Source organism: Choristoneura fumiferana, chromosome 5 (genome assembly GCF_025370935.1).
Source record: "Choristoneura fumiferana chromosome 5, NRCan_CFum_1, whole genome shotgun sequence".
NCBI lineage: Eukaryota > Metazoa > Arthropoda > Insecta > Lepidoptera > Tortricidae > Choristoneura > Choristoneura fumiferana.
The window spans coordinates 18,479,873-18,502,525 of NC_133476.1; the positions used below are offsets into that span (position 1 = coordinate 18,479,873).

Below are 22,653 nucleotides of genomic sequence, written 5' to 3' on the forward strand. Positions count from 1 at the left end.
TTATAAAACAGTTAATGTCTTAAACAACTTCGAAACAGACACAAGATCTATACGAATTTGAATGAAAAACGCGAACAGAAGTTAACTTGTGAATGTTATCAACCCAATAATGCCAGTCTTTGAACGAGACTATCATAATTAATTATTTTAATGTTAAAAAACGGCATGCTCTTTGACTTTTGCAATTACTAGTTAATTGAATGACTTTAAAAAAAAATACAGGCCATTAAGCCGCAGGGATTGTCACAGAAACAACACTTACATAATTATCAATTATAATAGTATAATACACAGATCTATAAAAGGATCTTCTTTCTTCGAAAAGAAGGTCTTTATTGATGTTGCATTATCAACAACAGTGTCAAATTTCATGACTCTATACCGAGCGGATGAGATTTCTAAATTTCAATGGAGGTCTCAATTCGAGAACTTTTCGACCCCAACGGTAACCAACGAGATGGGCGGATGACCTAGGTACTTAGTTATAACCTAACCAACAAAAAGTTGGAAGCCCCCGACTTTGTCACTTCAAAGTTCAATATGTCAAAAACGGCTGAACCGATTTTGATAAAACATGTCTAAGAACCATCGCTAAAAACCTGCTTTCAATTAAAAAACAGCATTCAAATCGGTCCAGCCGTTTAAGAGCTACGGTGCCACAGACAGACAGACAGACACACACTCGGACACACAGACACATAGACAAAATCAGACTTTGGTATTTGAATTAATAGCCATAGGTACTTCATGAGATATCAAAACGCGACTCTCTGTATTTTTTTTTATTGCAATACCAAGCTGTTTCGCCAAATCAATGGCTTACGTATTTAGTTTCTAATTTTACATTGTAATGACTAAAAATAAAGTGGTTTTTTACTGCAGTTTGTCAGATCTTCATTAATTTTAGTGCACGTTTGTCTAGACCACATAGAGCTCATGAAAATAATAATGAAATTAATTAGAAGGTAATATAGGTACGTAGTCTCAACTACCCAATTATCAATATTTATTTAGTTAGTCAGTACTATACATAATTAAAACTTTGAATTTCTTATATAAGTATTCAACTTTTGTAGTTATAAAAAGTCAGGAACTGCTAAAGCGAAATTTATATTTCGTCCTTTACTTACTTCTCTGGCAAAGACAAATATCAAACTGATCAATGTTAAGAGAAACATAGTGTAAGTAATGGTTACGAATAAGTAAGTTACTTTTTTAAATCAGGATAGGGTAGTAGCAGCACAGGGAAAATGGTAGAATTTTATTGATGCATAAAAACATTTATTACAAATCCGATCATTCATCAGATCACTTTTAACACATTTATTAGGTACATAAAGTGGCATAACAAAAAGATAAAACATGTTTTACTCAAAAATTAAAAAATATGTACCTAGACACAAGTTCTGGTAAGTAATCTTATATTATAATAATATCACTTACATAATATTCAATTGCCGGGCACGCATTAAATTTTGAATTCCTAAATAATTTATTTAGAACGTATACTTTAAACATTTTATGTGCCCGGAAGTCTTTTATCTAGTAATTTTCAACTATCTGCGTATAAACATGGGGAAACAATAAATTAAGTCCTAACAGGAAATATTCAGTAGACAATTTTTAAAGAATTAAGATTTTGCAGTAGCTTATGGCAGATTTTATGACACTTTTTCTTCACCTTTTCTTTAATTACTAATACTTGTTCAATCACAAATTTACATTTAACAACAAACTGACATTAGCCACATATAAATCAAATTACAAGCAACTAAAAAAACTATAAAAATTTAACAACTTCAATGTACAAAATATTTAGTTTATAGAGCAGCTAAAACTCTCTACCTCCTGTAGGTATCATGTTTACCCAGTTTTCAACGAAACAATAAGTATTGTAAACTGCATCAATCTAGCAAAGAACCTGCAAGCTCCAGCACCGTATATGATGTTCAATGTTTGTTTCTTTGTTGGAAAACTACTTGCCGCGTCGCGCGCGCATCAGAAGTGCGATGTACGCGAGCAATCTGAACCCGATGAATAGAAGGACCATGTTGACCACGTCGAATGTAAAGTCGGCCTATTGAAAAAAAAAAAAACAATTAAATCCTAATTTTTCCTCAATTCTTGTGCTAATACTTTAGTACTACGACTATATTCCGATTTAAAATCTCTGTGGAATGTGCATAATAAACTTATTAGCAAATTCTATTCATCGTCCTTTATGTTTAAACCTAGTTCTTTGTTAGTGAACTATACTTAATATACACGCGTGGTAAATATTATAATTTTTAAACCCAATTAGCATCAAACGGTAAAGTTACGGACAGTGACAAGTGGCCCAACAATCCCATGTTGTGATGGTACATCAAGGGCATTAGGAGTAATAACCTTACCAACAAGAAGTTGGAAAACCCCCGACGTTGTCACTTCAAAGTTCAATATCTCCGATTTTGATAAAACAAGTAAGAACCATCGCTAGAAAACCTGCTTTCAAATAAAAAAAAACCGCATTCAAATCGGTACACCCGTTGAAGAGCTACGGTGCCACAGACAGACAGACAGACGCACATAGCGGTCAAACTTATAACACCCCTTTTTTGCGTCGGGGGTTAAAAATAATAAAAACACCCAATAAAGAAAAACAAAACACGATTCCCTTACGCATCTCCGACGATTCTCCGTCTTCCTGTACTGAACTACCATCAATTTAAAGGCAATCAAATATTTCCGTTAAAATATTCTCATGGTCATTCTCAGGTTAGTATGGTGCAATCATTTACGACAATCTCCATTATAATGAGGTTTTGGCAGCACCAGAGCTATCATTGTACCTTAGACAAAACTAAATATTCGAAGCCCTTTTCAACCAAAATTATTATGTTGGCAACAAAACAAGTACACAGGATTCTCTAAACGTATAGGAAATTACTATTGTAGCTACTAAAAAACTTAAATCATTGACAAGTTTACCCATAAATAGACGTCAACACTAGATGTGATATGAATCCTGTAAAAACGCTTCAGCAGATTGGACATATTCGTACTAACCTCGGAAAAGCTGAGCGTCTCAAGCACGACTTGTCCTGAAGCAGGGCAGGTGAAGTTCTCTCTGGTGCAGGCGATGGAGTCCACACCAGCCCATTGGTTGACCAGCAGAGCCTCGTTGCCGTAGCGGAACCAAGACAGGTAGGAAATCCAGCCCAGGTACGGAGGTACAGAGCTAAGGAGAAATAGGGATTGAAGCTATATTGAATGGTTTAATATTTTTTGCGCGATGTATTATTTAGTCAAAAAAAAATACTGACACTATCGACTTGTCCAATAAACGTAACGTAACCTATTCTAGGTAGCCCTCAAAGATTTTCCAAAATGCTGTGAGTTCAACTCGAGAAAAATTATAGCAATAATATTGAATAATAATGATCATGACGATACGAAGGGCATCGGTTAGAGGTTTGTTGTAAACACATAATCTAACTGTGGCATTAAATCTAAAGATAAGACAGTATTTCAAATTTGGAACTATTGTCAATATTGGTGATCCATACGTCGCTTATGAACATTTTCTCATATCAATTGATATTTCCTTCAACCCTAGTAATACCTGATCGCAAGTAATACTTAGCAGTACCAGTGGACGCTAAATACCTACCTAGTAGCTGTAGCACTTCTATTGTATTGGCTGTAAAAGACTTACCCAGAGTTAAGGAAGAACCCTCCGAACAGCATGAATGGAATGATGATGGGCGGACCCACTGATGCCGCCATGCTTACGCTACTGCTCGCACACGAAATCAGATAGCCTGCAATAAAATTATTAGTAAGAGACAAAAACATACTTTTATATCTACAGAAAAGCAATGAGAATTAGGTACATGACACGTAACTTTGTGTCTCGAAAATAATATTGACAGTTTAATGAAAGTAGGATAACACATAATTTATTAATGTAAATATGTACCTAGAGAAGTAAACGGTGCATAATATCGCCTAGGTAGCAGAAAACAGAGAAACCTAGTTTTTCTTAACATTTGGCCCTCTGTAGAAACCGAGTTTTATAGAGATAAATACAAATGCTTACAGGTTTTAATCGTTCACTTTTAAACCTCAAAATCTAAACAAATAACTACGATTAGTTACTGATAAAAAACTCCCCCACAAAAGCACAAGAACGTAATTAACATACCGGAGGCTTCACTAAGCCGTCACTTTAAAAATAATCTCGGCATGGATACAGCGCCTTATGGGTCCAAATTACTTACACGTGTAACCCAGACAAGGTCGACTGTTAGCATTTTTACGATATCTCAGCCAACTCTTGTTGAAATAAAAAGCGTTAGAATAAACAGTCATTAAGTTCAAAATTACGCAACTGCTAACTAATTACGAGAATGCTGTTCGTACGAGTAGCAATCTTAGCTGTAGTAAAAGAGTAGGTACAAATTGCACCTAAATCTTAATGTAATAACGTAGAATGTAATTTTGAACATGAAACTACCGTGAGACTCACTCATATTAAATATAATGACCCGGATAACTCACGTCTTAAATCGAGTTTAGCTCGACATGTTTCGGGCTAATCCGTAGCCCTTCGTCTCCGGAGCAACGCGACTCATGTCGAGCTAAACTCGATTTAAGACGTGAGTTATCCGGGTCATTATATTTAACGTAGAATGTACTTACTTAAGAAGCTAAAACCAGTATCAAAAAAGGTTGAGCCACTAAGTATTCACGCAAATGTAGCTGATATAAAAATTCCGAATCAAGCGCAACCATCCGGTTCTCATATATGTTGACACTTGATTGGAAATTGTCAAGAATAAAGGGCGGCATAATGGATATAAAGTATCGAGATATTTGAGATGGTGATGGTGTAGTTGATAGAAATTAGCTTAATAGATTGATGTTACGTGACGATCACTATTAATAACACTATGATCAATTGGTTACTACAATAAAATGTATTTTAATCAACATATGTATGATAAATAGATAGTCATTTGTCATGTTAAATTATTTTTACGGTTTACGTTCTTGGGAACTTAATAGTCGAACCGATGACAGATGTACTGTAACCTACTCCTAGTTTTTAGAGCATGACATTTTGTATTCATTCTTTGAATCCCCAATATCAGTTTCATGATGGGAATCATCAAACTCCCCAGATAATATTACGCAATTCAACCTTCACATGTTTTTGGCAGCTTGCAAAATGAATGTCGAAGTTCGCACTAGCGTTTGTTTAAGAGAAGACAAAGGCGAATAGGGCTACTACGAAACTTCACAAATCGAAGTTCGTATCTTACCGTCCCTCTCACTCTAGTATTAAATAATACAAACGTCAGCGGGACGGCAAGATACACTCTGAGTTTCTAGAAAAACAAACAGAAGGCTATAAATTATAGCATTCACGATGACACTTTTTGTTACTATTTCCAGGTAACCTGTCCATCAAACCGGTTTCACGAGTTCCATTTAAACTGCTCGCAGAACTTACAAAAATCTTTTTTACAATTATAACTATCAATATTTAATGCGTTAGATCGTTACTGAGATGTTAAATGTTTATTGCAGTGTCATTTTATCTGAATTGTTAAAAATCGATCAGAGTCAATCAGTTAAAACTATTGCAACATGATTTTAGATTACGCCATCATTTTAAAGAATAAGAACCACTAAGGTCTGAGCAAGTCGTTGCTAACAGGCGACATAAAGGAATTCTTTTTTACATGACTGCCCGTAATTTTTTCTAATCCGGTATTTGAGTTTCTAGAAAAACAAACAGAAGGCTATAAATTATAGCATTCACGATGACACTTTTTGTTACTATTTCCAGGTAACCTGTCCATCAAACCGGTTTCACGAGTTCCATTTAAACTGCTCGCAGAACTTACAAAAATCTTTTTTTACAATTATAACTATCAATATTTAATGCGTTAGATCGTTACTGAGATGTTAAAATTTTATTGCAGTGTCATTTTAACTGAATTGTTAAAAATCGATCAGAGTCAATCAGTTAAAACTATTGCAACATGATTTTAGATTACGCCATCATTTTAAAGAATAAGAACCACTCTAAGGTCTGAGCAAGTCGTTGCTAACAGGCGACATAAAGGAATTCTTTTTTACCCGACTGCCCGAAAAAGTAAGTATGTATGTATGTATGTATTTATGTATGTGGGTATGTATGTCCATTTCTTTGGTCCTCGCTGCAGCCTAAACGGCTGGACGGATTGTAACATATGAGGTATCATTGGATTCGTCATAACTGTCGGAGTGACATAGGGTAATATTTCAATATGGCGTCTGCGAAAAAAAATATGGCGAAGGAATAAAAAAATATATTTTGTATTGTAACAATATGGGAATCAAATGAAAGCTAATAATTAGCCCATTCTAAATATATATGGGTTATAATACTTTTAATGTACTATTTTCACAGAAATATCAAAAAAGTATAAAATAAAAAACATTAAATTTAATAAATCAAAAAACCCGACTGCCTTAAAAACTAAATCGAATAAAATAAATCTAGCGGTCTAGAACTCTGTCAAGAAGCTCATTTAAGGTTCAACAGTCGGGACCCATTCAAATCGTAATCAGCTCAAAAAATCTTGGTAATGGGTCCCGACTGCTGAACCTTAAATGAGCTTCTTGACAGAGTTCCAGACCACTAGATTTATTTTCTTCCTTTTAGTTTTTAAGGCAGTCGGGTTTTTTGCTTTATTAAATTTAATTAACACATACAACTTACGACAGGAGATGGTTAAGGCGTTCTCTACTCCACCAAAAATAAAATTGGGTCTTCTATGGGAATTAAGCGTCAGCAGCCTAGCACAAGTTTCTGTTAGATCCTTATTTTATGTCAGTCAAAAAAACTTCATGAAAAAAAAAATAACTAAAACGTGGAGATATAACTAAATAATAAATAAATAAATATCATGGGACATTTGGCACCAATTGACCTAGCCCCAAACTAGAGGTAAGCAAAGCTTCTACTACCTCTATGGATACTAGGCAACGGATAAACATAGGTACTTATATAGATAAATACATACTTAAATACATATTAAACATCCAAGACCCGAGAACAAACATTCGTATTATTCATAAAAAATATCTGCCCCAGCCGGGAATCGAACCCGGGACCTCAAGCTTCATAGCCAGGTTCTCTAACCAATTGGCCATCCGGTCGTCATATGTAAGCAAATTACTTAATGTGCTACCACAGAAAGTCAAATTCAAATATGTTGCGGTGCACGCTACCTGTTCATCTACTTGAAGCCAGTGGTTTAGCACGAGCTAACAGGAGTAGGCCAGGTTATGAACCTTATCTAAATACTACCTTTTGTGTTAGCTAAAATGACCATAAGCGTGCCTACAATATTTGAAGAGTTCCCTCGATTTCGAAAATACAAACTGAGGCATGGAGTCATGGATGCACTGAAAAAGAAACAGAAAAAGATACCAGCACTGGGAATCGAACCCAGGTCCTCAGCATTCCGTGCTGCGTGCTATAACCCCTACACCACCGCTGGACAGTTCAGGTTCAGGTTTAGTTTGTATTTTCGATATGGTTTTCACGGGATAACCGTGAAAGTAATAAATTTGGAGTTGAAATAAAAAATACAAAAAGACTCCAAAAAACCAATCATGATTCCCTTGATTTTTCTAGGAAGATCCCAACATCAAATCTTGCCCTAATGACTATTAGACCACATGAGAGGTACACTTTAAAAAAAATTGCTCTAGCCATCTTCGAGAAATCAAGGAACATCAGCACATAAATAAATATTCCGACGAATTGAGAACCTAATCCTTGTTTTTAAATCAGTTACAATTAGATACCGATTTTGCTCTGCTTTATCAACTTTTTCTTTTAGTTTCATGTCAAATTTCTACTACTCACCGAAAGACGTAGCCACATTTGTGATGAGCGCAGCCAATCCTGAAGCGATGAAGAACCGCTCAGGCGCAGGATTCAGGCCAATCATGTAATACGCTATAGTGGTGAACACAAGCGGTATGGTGGCGAAGACAGGTGCTTCTGCCAGAGTCTTTGATAGGAAGTAGACGTCGGCTCGATACATTCCGTTGTGGTGCTCCCGAATGAAGATTGGAAGCTCAGAGCAGAATACCTGGTTGACAGAAATGGATTTTCAGACCGAATCTTTAAGTTGTATTTTTTAAAATAATCGATTTCTTCTTTTTTCCTCACTCAAACGAAATAATAAGTTGATATGGAAAGTTGGTTTCTTTGGATCTTAGATCTCTCTATACTTAGATCAAAAATCTAGTACTTGGTATAGTTACATCTATGATTCACTCAGAACAATTTGACGTAATATGAAGCAATCCTGGCATTTTTTAACACTAATTGTTATTTAACTTTACTGACAATTTTAACTTAATATGAAGCAATACTGATTTTTTAAACACTAATTTGTATTTAACTATACTGTGAATTTTAATTGCATCTAACTCCTGGTCAGCACTTAACTTCCAATTAACCCGTCGAACGCTCTGCGCAGCACAGTGGCGCGTATCTAAGTACTCGTGATTAGTCAATTTTTGTTACTAGTTTAGATCACCCTTTAACATAGGGTACTAGTCCAAAATTACCCAAAAAAAGTCGTTGGTCGAGCGACGGGTTAAATAGTAACAACAATCAGAAACTCGTGCCAAGTAAAACAATAGTAAAGTCTGGCCTATTGGCGCCACTGTGGATCAACAATGACGACAATTTTATAGGTATAGTGTAATTACTTCTACATGAATTAATTTTCTAACGTATTGATTGGATTAATTATTGGGGTAGGTATAAATATTGTGTACATCCATACCAAAGTACAAGTTTTCAGTACTAAGAGGCTATAAGCTAAGCTGAAGACCGATGGCAAACAGACAGACTAACGGATGGATATAGTAATAGTGTAAGAATTTCATTCATGTAATTTTTAGTATGAAAGCATAAAGATAACAAAATTGATAAAGATAATGATGCCAAAGATATCAGTACTCACATTGATGACAGCAAAGATGTTCTGGAAGGTCATGTTGGTGAGGAACATGAAGATGGCACCGTTGATATTCATGACACCGTCCTGATCGAGATGCTGCCCGAAGAAGATCACTCCGATCAGTATTGACACCATCTAAATACATCACCGGTTAATTAATAAACAACGCTGCTTGTGGAAACGTACAAAATATTAGGTAACGAGAAAGCTAAATACATAAATAGATAAATAAATAAATTCGTTTATTAACTCCACCACAATACAGTTTATACAGTGACAAGTAATGATATGCATAGGTAACTAAACTCAATGTGAAAAATCCGGGAATTTTTACTACGATAGTTGTCATCTGTTGCAGACAGAGAGTCAAAATGACAGTGTAGCGACATTAATAAGGTTCCGTTTGCCACCTTCGGGTACGGAACCCTCAATACTGTCTGGATATTGGTGGAAAGGAACATTTCATGTACATATTTATGTAATGATGAAAACCTACACGTGAGAAGAAAAAGGCATTTTGTGGATTACCAAATAAAGCCACTGCTCTACAAAACAAAAGTAGCTTAATTTTAGTTTCTTTCTTTCTTTATATACAAAATAGGCCTCCGTTTGCCCACAAATTTTACGCCTATGGTAAGCGAAGATATAGACTAAGATGAGCACGCTTCCCTATATAATGTACCCCATTCACCGTAGATCTTAAGACGGTCAGATTCCCTGATAGCTATCAGAGAACGCAGACGCAGGCAGGGAATTCCACCCCTCAGCTCTCCGGATAATAAAAGACGAGCGAAAACGCTTATGCGAATTTCAGGGATGCTGACAACTTTAATGTGAAAACCCCGCCTACTTCTGGCTTATTTATAGCCAACACAAGAGTTCAATAATAAATTAGTGTCCTGTGCTGGAAAACGAAGTGAAAGAGCTTCCATTAAAAGAAATCCTAACTCGGTGCATTCTTCCATTTGGGAGTATTTTGCAACGTTGTATTTAGATAGATAATCCAATCTTCGGCTCATACTCACAATAGTCTGCAGGAACCGCACTTTGATGAGCATAGGCTCTTTAGTCACGGAGAGCCAGGAGCGCCAGAGCACTGCTCGGAACTGGGCCCACCACGACACCTTGTAGGGGGACCGGCGCTTGCGCAAGCTCGTGTTGTTCCAGGCCGTCTCCGCCCAGCCTGCTGAGATCTTGCGCTGGTTCAGAGAAGGAAATTGTAAGAAGAGAGTAATATCAAAATAGGCAAGGTAGGAAGAAATTAATAATATTTTTGATTAAAGCGAGTTAACGAATTAAAACATCAAAATGTTCATCACAGGTTAATGAACTCTATCAAGCATCAATAGTTTTTATTTTATTTGATTGTTTAGTTAGATAATTCAGCTCTTATAAATGATAGAAACTGACTTTTAAATTAGTTCTCCATTGTCTTGGTCCACTGTATGGTACAGGGCTCTTCTCAAAATAGGAGGACTACGACTTCAGTTCCCACACGGACTCAGTGCGGACTGTGAAACTTCACACACTTCATTGAATCTCTCCGCATTAATTTCCACTCATTGTCGTTCTTCACTTTCAATTTCTAACAAATTGTCGTAAATGAATTCCGAAAAACTCAGAGATGCAAACCCAAGCTCGAACCCACTGGATGTCAATACACTTTGAATTTATAGTTATTCAAATCCCAGAATCTTACCTCATGGAGCAATGCGTTTTCAGCCTCAGCAGCTATACTGCAGCCTAGTTCTGACTTGGCAAAAGCCGTGCACACTGTGTCCACGGTGTGTCTAGTGGTCTCTTCGCGGCCTGGCACGCCAGCCAGGATCTGTATGAAGTGGTCTGCTGGGTTGTAGTTAGCTGGGCAAGCGGCTCCTAACCTGGTAGAAATATGACAAATTTAATTTAAAAAAAAAATAGGTACCTTCATAGCGTTGAATTATATCGCCGATGATACTGCAATGTCGCGTACCTAACCAACAAAAAAGTAGCAGAGATTTTGCTTCTGGTATATATTTTTTAAACACAAAGACATTTAATTTTAAGGCTCTCCTGCTGGTTACGCTACATTGCAGTATCATCGACGATATTATAATATACCTACTGAGCGGCAAAAAATCTAGCCCTCAAATGTATGCAGTAATAAATAGGTAATTTTGTATTTTGTAGGCCAAATTTTGTGCCGCTGAGCATATTTTTGCTCCATTATCGCATTGAGGCATAGACAGAAAGACATAACAAATAAAGATTTGCAAACTTTTCTTATTGCTTAATAGAAAAAAAAACGACCAAGAGCGTGTCGGACACGCCCGAAATAGGGTTCCGTAGCCATTACGAAAAAAATTAGTAATATTTTTCTAAGGATTTCGTATTTTGTACGGAATATTCTAAGTTTAGGTATATTTTACACCTTAGGCTGCTATTTACTCTTAAACTACTAATAATTGTCAAAAAAACTTAACCGTTATAGTTTTCCTTGTAAGTTTGATATACTTCCTATCCTGAATTATATATCCTGAATTTTTTCAAATTTTTCTACCCACCGGTTTAGATTTTAGAGGGGGGGACGCCCGATTTTAACGAAAATTTGCACTTTAAAGTTGAATATTTTGTAAACAGATCACTGAGTCGAAAAATCGGCTTAGCAACCCCGTAATGGTTTTAAAAAACTATCCAACGATACCCCACACTACATGGTTGGATGAGAAAAAAAAATCACCCCCACTTTACGTCTAAGGGAGGTACTCTAAAAACATTTTTTTTTATTTTTATTGTACTATTTTGTCGGCATAGTTTACATATACATTATATTTGTGCAAAATTACAGCTTTCTAGCATTGATAGTCCCTGAGCAAAGCCGCGGACGGACGGACGGACAGACAGACAGACAGACATGGCGAAACTATAAGGGTTCCGTTTTTGCCATTTGGGTACGGAACCCTAAAAAGGAAATTTTTGCCCATCAATGAACAATCATAAGCAATTACAAATAAAAATGCATAAAAGACACTATCCGTATAAATGATGCGTCAAATTAAAGTTTAACTAGTGCAGATAGTACTAATTACTGTCAAAATCATCTCTTAAAGATACTTACTCCCTAAAGAAGTCCGTAGCCTGGTCTGGCGAGCCGAGGAAGGCGACTCTGCCATCAGCCATGATCAGAAGCTTGTCGAACATGGCGTACAACTCTGATGATGGCTGGTGGATGGTGCACACCACTGTCTTTCCCTTTTGTGCAAGACCTTTGAGTACCTGTACGGAGCAATGCGCTAGTCAGTTGGTGAAGAATATCATCATAAGAATAAGACCATCCAGGCCAGGGATAATTGGAAATAATTCCGATCCGCATTGGCGATCCCTTACTTCAAAATAATGTCATGTATAACATAATAGGGTCTCGTGGACTCCTTTTTGTACGAATCGCATACACTTCGCGGCGATCGGGGCACACCTGCAAAATATACACGGCACACTGGTGTGCTGCGGCACACCGGTTGAAAACCTCTGGCATAGCGACACGCAGCCCTATTGAAAAACTCCACAAATATATTATTACTTATTAGAACCCGCTACTGCTAAACCCTTTAACATTATTTCAACACAAACGAGCTATTCCAGTAGACATCATGTTCAAGTGTTTCACCTGTATGACATTCTGCGCCATGAAAGAGTCCAGGCCGGAGGTCGGCTCGTCGCAGAACATGAGGGGAGGGTCCGTGAGAACCTCGCTCGCGAAAGAGAGGCGCTTCATCTCACCGCCTGATATGCCCTTGAGTCGGCCAGGTATGCCGATCACGGTGTTTTGACACTTTGATAGCGCTAGCTGGAAGGGAAAACTAGATGTAATGCCGTATTTTGGTGGTCTCTCAGCTGTGTACGGAATCGTAGCTTAACATTTTTTTTATTATTCTTTCTAAATTGTAAAAAACTTTTTTTTGTAATTGAATTTTTTCTTTCGTTTTTTCTCTATAAACTGCATTCATTTATTTTATAACACCGGGTAACATGTAGAATTTATTTATATTCGGAATATTTTGTCTGTAATTATAATTTGCAGGTGGTAGGACCTTGTGCAAGGTCCGCCCGGTTTAATACCACCATCTTGCTCGCTAATCCTGCCGTGAAGCAGCAGTGCTTGCACTGTTGTCTTTCGGCGTGGAGAGTAAGACAGCCGGTGAAATTACTGGCACTTGAGATATCCCATCTTATTTCGGCCTCTAGGTTGGCAACGCATCTGCAATACCCCTGGTGTTGCAGATGTTTATGGGCGGTGGTGATCTCTTTCCATCAGGAGACCCACTTGCTCGTTTGCCATCCAGTCAGATAAAAATAAAAAAATAAAAATATCTCAACATAAAATACCTATACATGCTGGATTATTGAGATAATTAAAAGTAACAACCAACAGAAGTAAAACTATGCTTAACTAACTAAAACAAAACAAATAAGATTATCATTATTTGAGATTCAAAATCAAAATCTTAAATCCATCATTTCATAGTCAAGTGAATTAACACTAGTAATCCAAAACAAGCTCCCTATTCGTTGAACTAAATAACTACCTACGTAAAAGCTAGGTAAGCCCAATAAAAACACCGTAACATTTCATTGAACCCATTGACGTGTCTGCTTCGGACCACGTGGGCTCAAAGCCGAAACCTGTTTCCAGAACGCATTCGAGTAACTTTCCCTAATCAATATTTAATTACAGCTGATAAACTTAAATAGTACAATAAAAAAACCTAGTTCTTTAAAGATTAAAAAACTACTTTCTAATCGATCAAATAGGACCAAGAATCCGTTTATACTACAGTGAAAAATTATCCTATCGAATAACATGTGCATGAGAAAATAAAGCTTCATTGTGGTCCAGTGTACTAGCGACACCTCTAACCGATAGAAATGCAAGCGCATAGAGCACTCCTCGGGAAAATCTACGACTAAGATTGCTGACCCACTTGTTTATTAACGAGTACTATTTACTTAGTATGTATATCGGTTAAATTATGATCAGTGGCGAGTGGCTTAACAATCTTGGTTCGCGATGTCTTGTCTGCACAAAAACACAACACTGACAAGGAGTCCGACTAAGAAGTAACACACGCAATACCTAACCATTTAAAATAAATACATACGTAACTACATATAGGGCTATATATACGGTGATTTTTAATCGGTGATCAGGAATAACTAAAAGCGATAAGGACGGTCATACTGAACAAACGGGGTAACAAAATCAGCTATTTCATAGAAAACCTCGGCATCTCACCAGCCTCAATGAATGAAACCAGGCATTTCCGATTTTCGTATTGGTCCCATGGGAAAAGTTATTCAGTATGACCGTCTTTATCGCTTTTTGTTATTCCTGATCACCGATTAAAAATCACCGTGTATAAAAAGGTACCTTTATATAGCAGGTTCTATGGATGTCTGAGCTGAACAAGCTGACAAGGCATTTACGAACATGACAAGTCAAATCAGGCGCCGGCCCTGCAGGGCTACTACGAAACTCGAAGTTCGTGTCATACGATCCCTGTGACACTTATACTATTTAATACGAGAGCGAGAGGGACAGTACGATACGAACATCGAGTTTCGAGTTTCGTAGTAGCCCTGCAGGGGTAGAGCAGAGGGCCTACTCCGAAATTGCTGGAAGAGCGGTCGCTCTAGGTGCCAAATGGCAAAGGGCGCCACTCCAGTTTTTAAAGCAAAATAAAATTATGATGGCGCCTTTTGAGAGGCAGGGAAGCGGTGTAGATTACTCGCTCTACCTAGAGCAGGCGCTGAGTCAAACAATTTGACAAAGCTTGAACTGATTTTTAACGCTAGTACCGTATAAATACATGTTTTAAACTTTTAAACTTTTTGTTCTGAACACGACTCTATTGCTAACGGCGTAGAAGCGTGTTCAGATATTTTTGATCATATTTTTGCTCACAAGTTTATGAACTTGACTGTACCTACTTAAATGTCGCAAATAAGTGTTGGCATGCATGAAAAACCTGCAAATACCTACACTAACTTACCTCTTGAATGACTTCTGACACTCGACGCATGCGTTGAGCGTAGGGTATGTGGCGGTCCATACGAACTAGAGCCTGTTCAAATATAAAATTAGATTAATATCCTTATATAGATATAATTTTGAAGAAAAAAAAATTACAAAGTCAATGATCTCGCACAGCATCATAAATTTGAGCAAATAGATACATACATGCTCTCTACGTAATTTTAAGGAAATGTGGATTATTACATTTGAAATTACCACGAGCTTTACGGTGCAGGAAAACATCGTGAGGAAACCTGCACACACCTGTAAAGTAATTCAATGGTATGTGTAAAGTTTTCAATCTGCACTGGACCCGCGTGGGAAAGCTACGGCCCATGCCCTCTCACTCTGAGAGGAGGCCTGTGCCCAGCAGTAAGACGTAAATAGGCTGGGATGATGTGGATTTTTTGGGTAATTAATTGACACGGGAAATCGGAAAACAGAAATCTTCATAAAATTAGGTAATTTTCTTCACTTTAACGGATTCGCAGTTATAAATTACATGTTTTTTTTATGTGCAAATAATCCGCTGCATTACCTACACCGCGACTTATACAATATTAATTAATTGATCAGTAGGTATGATAAAGAAAAATGTAATTACTCAATTTGCATCAAGTTTTTGCCGTGTCTAGTTTTTGTTTAACCTTTATTATTACACAGAGCAAATAATAAAAGAATGTAAGTTAACATTACAAACTTTGTTTGTTTGTTTATACTCTTTATTCCACAAAAAGGTTACATAAATAAAACTAGTGTTAAGTACAAAGGCGGACTTATCCCTGCAGGGATCTCTGCCAGTCAACCTTAATGTTATCTTGTATATTTAATTCCACAATCAACGTCGCAATTTATTCGCCTCTCCCGTTGTAAACAAGCGCACATTTTTATGTGTTTTCACGGTTTTTCGTAGATTATTCGTAGATTACAATACTCAGCATTGAAATATTATCCTATTTGAACCACCATCTGAGCAATTACCTGCCTGGTACTGTGGCTTTTTAGCCATATGAGTGGTCGCGTTTTAGCTCGTATGACAATTTACTTCTCTTATTATTTGTTCTGTGGCTTTAACTACAAAAAGCTAATTCGATTAGAGCCATACGGAATCCTGTGGTTTAAATTAATTAGTGGACGGCCTCGCGGGATGTTCAATACCTATTATGACATGACCCAACATGGCGTCCGTTCAAAAGGCACGCTGTGGAAGCATTGCAGCTTTCTAAATTAAAAGGTAGACAGTTTGATTGATATGTGATCTCGTTCTGACCGCTCTATTTGTCCTGGCTTAGGAGATGCTGGCCGGCAACAAGTTGGCTCTTGATTCAGCGACGATTGTGCATCATGAAGTGATTAAAAGACAGATTGATTCAATAAGCGATAATAGTGTTATAAGAAGTATTGTGTACCTACTTGTGTACAAAATATTATAAGGTTCCTGTATGAGAGCGGCACTCACACAGTGACAAGTGACATTACTTTCGTTCAATTCATTCGTGTCAGCTCTTGTGAAACAACTTTTACCCAAATTTTTGTAAAACACAAAACAGTTTTGCTGCAAACTTTTTATGTTGACTGTACATTTTATTGACTAAAGGTGCTTGCATTGTCATTCAGCATACAAATACCTGCACCAAATTTCAAGCCAATCCGACCACTGGTGGGACATACTAGGCTGGAATGATGATCACCTAAAATAATGGAGCTACAGTTGCGGGTGCAGTACAGTCACCTGCACCAATATCTGACACAACAAAGCGTGCATATCTGATACGACTCTATTTCTAGAGCCGGTAGGACGTGTCAAATATTTATCCACGCTCCACTGTGGCAGATGCGGGTGATTGTGGGAAACCTTTATGTGTGCCAAATCAAAATGAATCTCACCTGAAACACCAAGTGCTCCCTGACTGTGAGCGTGCCAATGAACAAGTCCTGCTGCTGCACGTACGCCGACAGCGCCGTCAAGGCTTCCGGCGTCGCCGGCTGCCCGTTGAGAGCCCGAGTACCACTGGACACCACCCCGCTGGGCGTGCGGAAGGTCAGGGTGTTGAGGAGCGTGGTCTTTCCAGCCCCTGAGGAGCCCATGATGGCGAGAAGCTCGCCGGGGTATGCGGCGCCGTTTACTATTAGAGGAAAATTACTAGGATTTTTTTTATTCGACTGGATGGCAAAGAGCAAGTGGGTCACCTGATGGTAAGAGATTACCACCGCCCATAGACACCTGCAACACCAGGGGGATTGCAGATGCGTTGCCAACCTAGAGGCCTAAGATGGGATACCTAAAGTGCCAGTAATTTCACCGGCTGTCTTACTCTCCACGCCGAAACACAACAATGCAAGCACTGCTATTTCACGGCAGGATTAGCGAGCAAGATGGTGGTAGCAATCCGGGCGGACCTTGCACAAGGTCCTACCACCTGCAATCGGATGCAGTCGGATGTAACTACCCTGGTTCAGTATTGCTTGAGAGGCACCAGTTACTTATACTTACTTATGTGAAAGATATTGGTAATCCGACTGTCTATTCCAACCTGCTCTTGCCTGCTCCACTTTTTTGACAGTTGGGCCAAACGGTACCTACTTACTAAAATAGTGACTTTCTTAGCCAACTGTGCAAACGAGCATGCGGGTCACCTGACGGGAAACAATCATTGACGTCCATAAACACCAGCAACACACAGAGGTCGCCGGGCCTTTGAGAAATTCAACAGAGACATTCAACAGAGCCAGTCCAAATTTGTTCTAAAAGTAAATCAATATTTTTTCGTAAATCAGTATCTAGATAAGTACAACCCTGAACACCCTTCCTCTATCTTTTTGTTATTGTTATTGTGAAAGCTGCCCTGCTGCTTACCGCTCTTTAATAGCTGCTTCCTCTGCTGGAACATGCGGTGTGACGAGGCCTTCCAGAAGTTCCAGAACCTTCTGGTCCGGGATCTGTTCTCGGTGGCAAATGCATTGATGTCCGCCCAGGTGTATGTAACCTTTTCAATGCCACCGATGGCGCCATAGTTACGCTGTGGTATCGTGAGAGTCACTTCGCCGCCACTCACGCGAGGAGTTTGAGTAGGAGAAGTCTGGGGGAAAATTCTTGATCATTGACGTTTTGTGGATATTGACACCGAATGAGGCCCTAGCGATGGGGCGAAATAATATCATGGGACAATTGATACCAATCGAACTAGTCCCGAACTAAGAAAAGCTTATATTATGGGTAGTGGCAACGGAAAAAATCTTAAATAGATAAAAATACTTGAATACATATTAAACATCATTACATCAAACATTATAGGTACATCATAATCATAAATAACGGAGTTCTGAGGTAACAAACATAAATAAACATTCAATCAAATTGTTAACCACTTTTTTTGAAGTTGGTTAAAAGCCACGTGATGCTCTATTGACTACTTACGAGTAGGTATGCTCAAAATAATCGTGAAGCTACTTTTTATAAAATGTCAAATTACATTGAAATTACTCCTCACACCGGATAGGATAGACCCGTCAGTATTTTGGACTCAAACAAGATTAAAAAAACCACTAATGGATACTTAAAAATAACGTTGTGCATATAAAATTAAAGCACAAAATAACTTTTTGCGCCTCAAATAAACACGTCATCATAAATAATAACCCTACAATATACCTACTCGTAGAACATCAATTTACCATCAGCATCAAATATGCCTCTAGGCAACGATCTACCTATGTAATATTTAAGTCTACTCTAGGACGTTACATTCTGACTGAGTGGTCGTGGTTTCAATACTCAATATTTTATTCGAATCGAATGAGGATCAGTCAGTAGTGAACCATCATGATGAATTTCTCGGGAAAATAGTGGTTTTCCCTTGCCTTCCGCACCCCAGGGGTGGCATCCAAAGTTTGTACAAAGTTGACAATAGAGAGCGTTGCTCCATTCTCACATTAGATGCCTTAGTCTCTTTTTACGGCACCCACGGGAAGAGAACTTAAAACCGCGCACGGCACGGACTATAAGTACCGGCTAATCTTATTCATTGCAATGAAAGTCCATTACTGATAATTATTACAATACTTGTACCTGGGTAGTAAATAGAAACAGGGGTTTGAGTTTTTAGTAGTAACTCGTCGTGTATTTTATTTGCTCAATCACCATTAACTTGAACTGATGAGGAAGACCAAGACCACAGTCACTTTAACACAGTTGCTAAGCAATCTATGCTCCCATCCGTTGCAATGAATAGGTATGATAAATTGCAACGGATTATGAAGCACCAGGAAGACTCCTCAATAATTTACGTGTCTGCATTGGAAAAGCAATCTTTTGTAAAAAGTAGAGAGCATGGCATTAAGCTTATAAAAGCAAAAAATAAGATGAAAATATTTCTCTACCAATTTGGACCTATAATTCACCTTACCTACAAACTAGATATTGGGCTTTGTATAATACTCTAAATACTGGATCATGATGCTGAAGCACCGACTTCAAACTGGTAAACAATTATTTTCATAGTTTTAGTACTCGGTAAAATGTTTTTTTTTTTTAATATTAAGTATAAGTTTTTTTTTACGGTTTGGTTCAAAAATAGAATACATGTCTAACAAAGCGGGCTTTGTTTACGTAAATACCCAATCGCTTTGCAACGTAGAAAATTACCTGCTCAGCATTATCCACGTCGGCTAACAGGGGCTGTCGCGAATCTGACACCGCGGCAAGGGGCCGAAAGCACATTGCCACCAGGCGCACGTACGATACAAGAAGCCAGAAAATATCCAATACGAATGATATCATTTGGAGTTTAGATGATATTGACTATCTGTAAAATTTCGAGGAACATTCGACGAATTGAATAAGTATTCCGTTCGCTGAAAAAGTTTGCGTGTTCCAACCGAATTATGTAGGTACCTACATGCCCTAATTTTACCTATATATTATTTTAGGTAGCAGTTGTCTCTGATCTCAGATGAGAGCGTCCCAATTTGTTTTAAATTCTATTGGTAATAAATATCATAATAGGCGTATATAGAGGGGGGGGGGGGTGGTCCGTGCACACCCCTGTATGGTCTAGTGCACACCCCATGATTTTGGGCTACCGATTCAAAATTTTATAATACCGATATCTTCACACAAAAATCCAGGCCAGCCCCCCCTCTAAAAGATAACCCTAGATACGCCAATGATAAATATAGATCGATGAGCAAGAAATATTAAATTTTGTATGACGTTTAAAATTTCGACTTAAATTTCATAATTTTAAATTTCGTCTATCAAAAAGCTATACCTACTAAGCCTATAAGCACGAATCCAACCCATACCTACTAACATTTACGGGGTGTTAACTACCGGATGGAATTATTACCGGTGTCGGTTACCGGTATTCCGGAACAGTGTCGGGTTTCCCGCACGGTATACCGGTAGCGACGTCTCACACCCGCATAGTGCCTTATGACCCGAAAACTTACATGACGAAAGCGGAACTAATCTATTTAGTAACTAGTTAGTACTTCACTTGTCTAAGGGGCTGTTTCACCATCCATTGATTAGCGTTAACCGACGGTTAAATATGATGCCGTCTCCGTCTATTCAAACAAAACAAATAGAGACGGCATCACACCTAACCGCCAGTTAACACTAATCAATTGATGGTGAAACAGCACTCCTAATTTAGTCTTACCTCTGGGAAAACGCGTGTTTTCGAGATTTAGCCCAAGCGAAGCTCGGTTGCCTGCGTCGGCGCTATTAGAGACTACCTATTAAGACTAAAGTAGCAAATAATAGTACACGAGCTCCTAATCAGATTAAGAAAGCTATAAAATTGATTATATATTAAGATAAGCCATAAGACTATTTATTAGTTATTTATTAGTCACTGTAATTTTGAAATATTCAACCCTCATAATTTTGTAGAGTCATGTCAAGGGTAACTAATATTTTTTTTGTTTTAATATCTTCACTTCTATCTAAGAACACACCCAACGGGATACACAAACGAGGACAGAATTTATCAAGATACCTACGCGTGCTCCAAAACGAGTTTGATAAAAATAAACCTATCATAAAAATCACAGTGTCAAGGCTTTCATACTAGATTTTGTTTTATTCCGCGGCCACGCCCCCTTTAAAGCCAACCAGTGGCTAAGCTTCACTTCACAAGTTAAAACGTACCTAACTTAACCCAAATTAGTCACAAGCCTACGGCCTACAGTGCCAAAAGTGTCGCTACGCGTTCCTAATCTATGATCGGCTGCGAAACTAGAACGTGACTTTCTGCGTTAAGTTACGCTAGATACTGTCCTATGAGCCTAGCATCTTGCAGGAAGCGACCTATTGCAGTGAATAGAGGGCAATTGATAGAATTGGGTTGAAGACTTAGGCTTAGAGATATCGATTAGGAGTAAAAATGATCTAGTTGTTGGGTTACGCCAGTGAAACGCAACAGAGCTTAGGTTTTTTGTTAATGTTTGTTCCGATGGCATTCATTCAGTTAAAATCAGACCTGCCTGAATGCTACAAAAATGCCTCGTGTTAACCGTGCTCGTGCTCGTGTTTTAAAACTGTAATATAGCTGTTTTAAAACTATAATATAGTCATGTTCTTAAATAACGATTAAATTGGAGTTAAAACTTTTTTAACATTAATTAGGTACTGTTTCACAAGAGAGTAGATTTGTAACTAAAATAAAATGGTCGCAGCTCGTCTTCTGTGGCTTCGCAGACATAGGAAGGCATTTCGAAACTCGTGGAACCGGTGCATTAAACTTGTTTTAACCTTTGTCTCAAATTCAACCAGTGTTTTTAATGGTTCCATTAACAATTTTGAGCGCTTGATACCATTATAATATATCTTGGTTTGCCACAATTCATTGGAAAAGATAAAAGATTGTTTTTCCTTTCCTGCTTCTGTAGCGTTTTAATCGAAATTTTACTTAATTATTTATTTAAAATTATCAACCAAAATTACACCGCACGGTATAGATTTCAGCAATTCATAATATGAAAATCAAATGGTTTCTACTTATTAAAATGGAAACAAACAAAAGATATATGTAACTAACATAAAATATTTCCTAACCACAGGCTTTAGAAAAGTACTAGGTACATACTTTAGTTTCTATTTTATGTATTTATTTATTATATAACCTTTATGTATCCCACTGATAAGCAAAGGCTTCTTCATCCACTTATCCTCTTATTCGGAGATATATTCGGCAACTCGCCATTCAGATCGTTTCGAAATAAAATATTTTATTTTTTATGTATAATAATATAAACGGGCTTACCTGTGGCGAAGCATTGTACGTAGCCCGTTGATGTTCAGCTGAAGTGGATATCAGAGGTTCATGCTCTTCATTACTGGCCGTCATTTTCTCTTATTTGAAAACAATTTAAATAAATTTAATTCAGTCTGAATACACCGCTCCAATGTGAAATGTTTATCTTGTTATCACAGAACTTCACGTCAACATAGGGATGGCACAATTTCTAGTTTTGGCGGCAAATAGAAGCGAGCGCGCTCGAGCGACGACGCCTCCAAATGATCGCGGCGATTGCCCAATCGCGACTTACCTCCGAGTGGCCGAGTTGGTGTACCTA

The 22,653-nt window shown here is 37.8% G+C and overlaps 1 protein-coding gene across 1 annotated transcript; it reads right to left on the reverse strand.

Annotated features, from left to right (window-relative positions):
- Positions 1–1,299: 1,299 nt before the first annotated feature.
- On the reverse strand, positions 1,300–22,640 carry w (eye pigment precursor family transporter white). The gene is made up of 13 exons (XM_074088239.1): positions 22,341–22,640; positions 17,930–18,152; positions 16,960–17,198; positions 15,050–15,121; positions 12,667–12,846; positions 12,118–12,275; positions 10,720–10,900; positions 10,046–10,219; positions 9,024–9,155; positions 7,910–8,138; positions 3,698–3,803; positions 3,049–3,220; positions 1,300–2,077 (listed from the first exon to the last, which is right to left on the reverse strand). Exons 1-13 carry the CDS (start codon positions 22,422–22,424, stop codon positions 1,976–1,978), a joined length of 2,052 nt encoding a protein of 683 aa, XP_073944340.1. The 5' UTR covers positions 22,425–22,640; the 3' UTR covers positions 1,300–1,975.
- Positions 22,641–22,653: the final 13 nt, after the last annotated feature.